Source organism: Nicotiana tabacum, chromosome 22 (assembly GCF_000715075.1).
Source record: "Nicotiana tabacum cultivar K326 chromosome 22, ASM71507v2, whole genome shotgun sequence".
Classification (NCBI taxonomy): domain Eukaryota; kingdom Viridiplantae; phylum Streptophyta; class Magnoliopsida; order Solanales; family Solanaceae; genus Nicotiana; species Nicotiana tabacum.
Window position 1 is genome coordinate 184,118,144 of NC_134101.1, and position 3,414 is coordinate 184,121,557.

Consider the following 3,414-nt stretch of genomic DNA (forward strand, 5'->3'; position numbering starts at 1 on the left):
CCATTTCAATGTTCTTGAACTTTGGTGATTGAAAAGTTGAGATGAGAGGTAGAGATTGTCCCACTGGGCGTGCCAGAATTTGTAGACAATACATTTGGTTCGAGAAAATAAAATCAAGACCAAAAATATCGCAACAATCGTAGTATTTTATTTCGAATATTTGAGTGTACAATCTCTATGAATCCTCTGATTCTTCTTTTCAATAGTAAATAAATCAAGGGCCTTTGAACTTGATCTTGAATCTATATTTGTTGCCACGAACGATGATCTTGTTCTTGAGCTTGAGCTTGATTGCTTGAACTTGACCTTGATTTGTTCTTCGTTCTTGAACTTGCACTTGATTTCTTGAACTTGAACTTGAAGCTTGAAACTTGTGGAGGAATTTGCAGCGATTGATCCACGAGCTCTTTCTTGCTTCTTGTTGTAACTTCTGGTCCCTTTTCTGAGTTATGAAGACCCCTATTTATAGTTGTGGAAGGGAAGAGTTATGATAAGAACAAACTCTTTCCGACCAATCAAATTGAAGTGTGACATGGCTGCATTTGATTGGCCAGAACATGTCACTTGCACACGTGGCACGATTTCATTGGCCTTTTAGCGCGACTGGACATGTCTTGTCATTTTGACACATGGCATGGTCCTATTGGCTCTTCCGCTTGACTTGGCGCGCCACGTCATTTGACACGTGGCACCAAACTGGGCCTCTAAGAAGATGACATCTTGGGCTTAATGAAGTGGGCTCATCACTTTAGCCCAATTAAATGGGCTAGCCCAATGGATTAAGACTTATTTATTTAATCCATATATATTAGACTTATATAACTAATTCAATTATATTAGCCCAATAATATTTATTTGGACTAGCATATTAAAATATAGTCCATATTATTTTATCGATTTAAATTCGATAAAATTTTAATGCTTACAGAGACAAAGACACATTAACTATAATTCTATAAAGAAGCAGGGATGGTTCGCTTTTTACATTGAATTATATGAACTTGACACTTTCCACAAAACAAAAACAAAAATAATTATATGTTCAATATAAAAACATAACATTTTTTAAAAACAAAATGTTAGGAGTAATTAAAAAGGTAAATAAACCATTCTTAAGTTTTTGTTTGATAAGTAGCAAAGTTGCCGAGAATTTGGAATGGCAAATAATTGGTTCCTTCTTGAAAAGATATTTTTTTTCTTTTATTTAACCTAGATTTTAGAAATTAAAGACAAATTAATTCCTTCTTGAAGACTATATTTCTCATTTATTTATGGTAGGAGTTCTAGGGTATCTTTTACCTTTTTTTATTTATATTAGAATTTAACCATGTAAATCAAAGTGTATTTCATAATTCATTTTAGAAAAAATTGGAACTATACTCAAGATATTTCTTTTTTTATATAAATTAGGAATTGTTAAATACTTTAAAGACAACTTTGTTCCTTCTTAAAGAGATAATTTTCTTGTTTATTTACATTTAGGATACTTTTTTTAAAAAAAATTATTTCAAAGGAATCAAATTGATAATAAAATTTACTAGAGATCCTTGGCTGCTGCTTGGTTGTCAGAAACGAACATCTTTCAAAGGTGAAAGTAGATACAATTTCCTTCCTACGCATTTTGAATAGTTTAATTCAAGTTAATTTTTTCTTTTTCTAATTTTGAAGTACGTTGATTTTTATGGGTAAAAGGATCTAAAAATGTCTAAGTTGTTTATTTATAGTAAATTTCAATAATTTTAAATATTATGAGCTTTTACATAGTTCAAATAAGGAAATATTTAATAAACAAAATTTTATTTGATTTTAAAATCCTATATATTAGGAGAATAATTAGATTACAACTTTGTCTAATGTGAAAGCTATTTTTAAAGGGTAAAAAAAGGCGAACGACATTTCACTAAGGGACTTCGTACTTTTAATATAGTATGGATATGGATTACAATAACAAATATTGTTGACGATGAATCTCCATCAACTTCTGAACAATCCTCCACTAAGCAAAGAGATGTGTTAAAAGAAAGAGGCGGTGAGAAATAAACCCAGAAGCCCTAGTTTTTCATTTGTCTACTTCACATGGGTTGGTCACACGTGCCATCTAGAAGGTTCTTATTTAATTATAATAGTTGTGCATATACATAGTTAGTTGGAACGAGGTTGGGCTCAGTGGATGACAGCTCATCTAACCACTTACTTTCTGCTTTCACTTGTATATAAATACTTATACAGCATGATTATGAATACAGAGAAAGAGATTACTTTTTCTCACAAAAATATTTTCAGTCAATTCTCTCCAAAATCAACATGGTATCAGTCAATTGCTCGATCCATTTCTAGATTCTTCGAAGACAGTTCTCTGAAGTTTTTGCTTGGCAAATTGAAATCAATTTGTTTCGATTCATTCTCTCTTCTGATTTACTTCTTTTTTCTTCTAACAATTGTTCAATTTCTGCTAATTTCTGCCATTAATGGAGGAAGAAAATCCTTTTGGCACGAGGCAGATTGTGGTTGAGAGTTCACATCCTCTTTACTTGAGCCCTTCGGATAATCCTGGTGTGTTGCTTGTATTCTCACCATTCGATGGTACTGGATATGCAGATTGGAGGAAATCTATGTTAATTTCCTTATTAGAAAATAATAAATTAGGTTTTATAAATGGAAAATTTTCAAAACCTGGAGAGGACTCACCTTATTTGGACCTTTGGATAAGGGTTAATGACATGGTTATGGCTTGGTTGCTGAATTCTTTGACTAAAGACATAAGATCGAGTGTGCTGCATTCCAAATCTGCTAGAGATCTATGGAAACAACTTGAAGATAGGTATGGTACATCTGATTTTGCAATGTTGTTTGGATTACAAAAGAAATTATTAGAAACTGTGCAAGGATCATTTGATATTGCAACATATTTTAACAATATCAAAGCAATTTGGGATGAAATAGAAGCTATAGATGCAAGGGTTCCTTGTGTTTGTATTGAGTGCAAATGTGAAGCAAAACAAAAGAACAAAGATTTAGAGAATAGACAGAAGCTCATGCAGTTCTTGATGGGATTGAATGAATCTTATAATACCTGCAGAGGGAATATTATGATGATGACTCCAGAACCAAATATCGACAAGGTATATTCTTTTCTCCTTCAAGAGGAGAGACAGATGTCACGAGCTTAACTCCAGTAAGCTACGTGCGGACAACTAGACAGCTGTTTTCTGCTTCTAGTCTCAGTCCTAACGAAATAGCAAGCACAAAGTCATGCTTAAGCTAAGGCAAACACACACAAAGGCTGGAAAGACAATGAAATGAAAGGCACACAAAGATTGGGAGTCCAAGGCCAATTTTCTGATTTACTTGATAAACAAAGGGAAAATACAAAGTGTATATGATATGCCTTCTAACAAGGCCTAAGCATGCCTA

At 32.9% G+C, this 3,414-nt stretch overlaps 1 protein-coding gene across 1 annotated transcript; it reads left to right on the forward strand.

The window, feature by feature from the left end:
- Positions 1–2,468: 2,468 nt before the first annotated feature.
- Positions 2,469–3,170, forward strand: LOC142176188 (uncharacterized). Its single transcript, XM_075243299.1, has one exon. The coding sequence runs from the start codon at positions 2,469–2,471 to the stop codon at positions 3,168–3,170; it is 702 nt and encodes a 233-aa protein (XP_075099400.1).
- The last annotated feature ends 244 nt before the right edge of the window (positions 3,171–3,414 follow it).

Coding starts and splice junctions, on each gene's coding strand:
- LOC142176188 (XM_075243299.1), top strand. CDS start 2,469: ATGGAGGAAGAAAATCCTTTTGGCACGAGGCAGATTGTGGTTGAGAGT.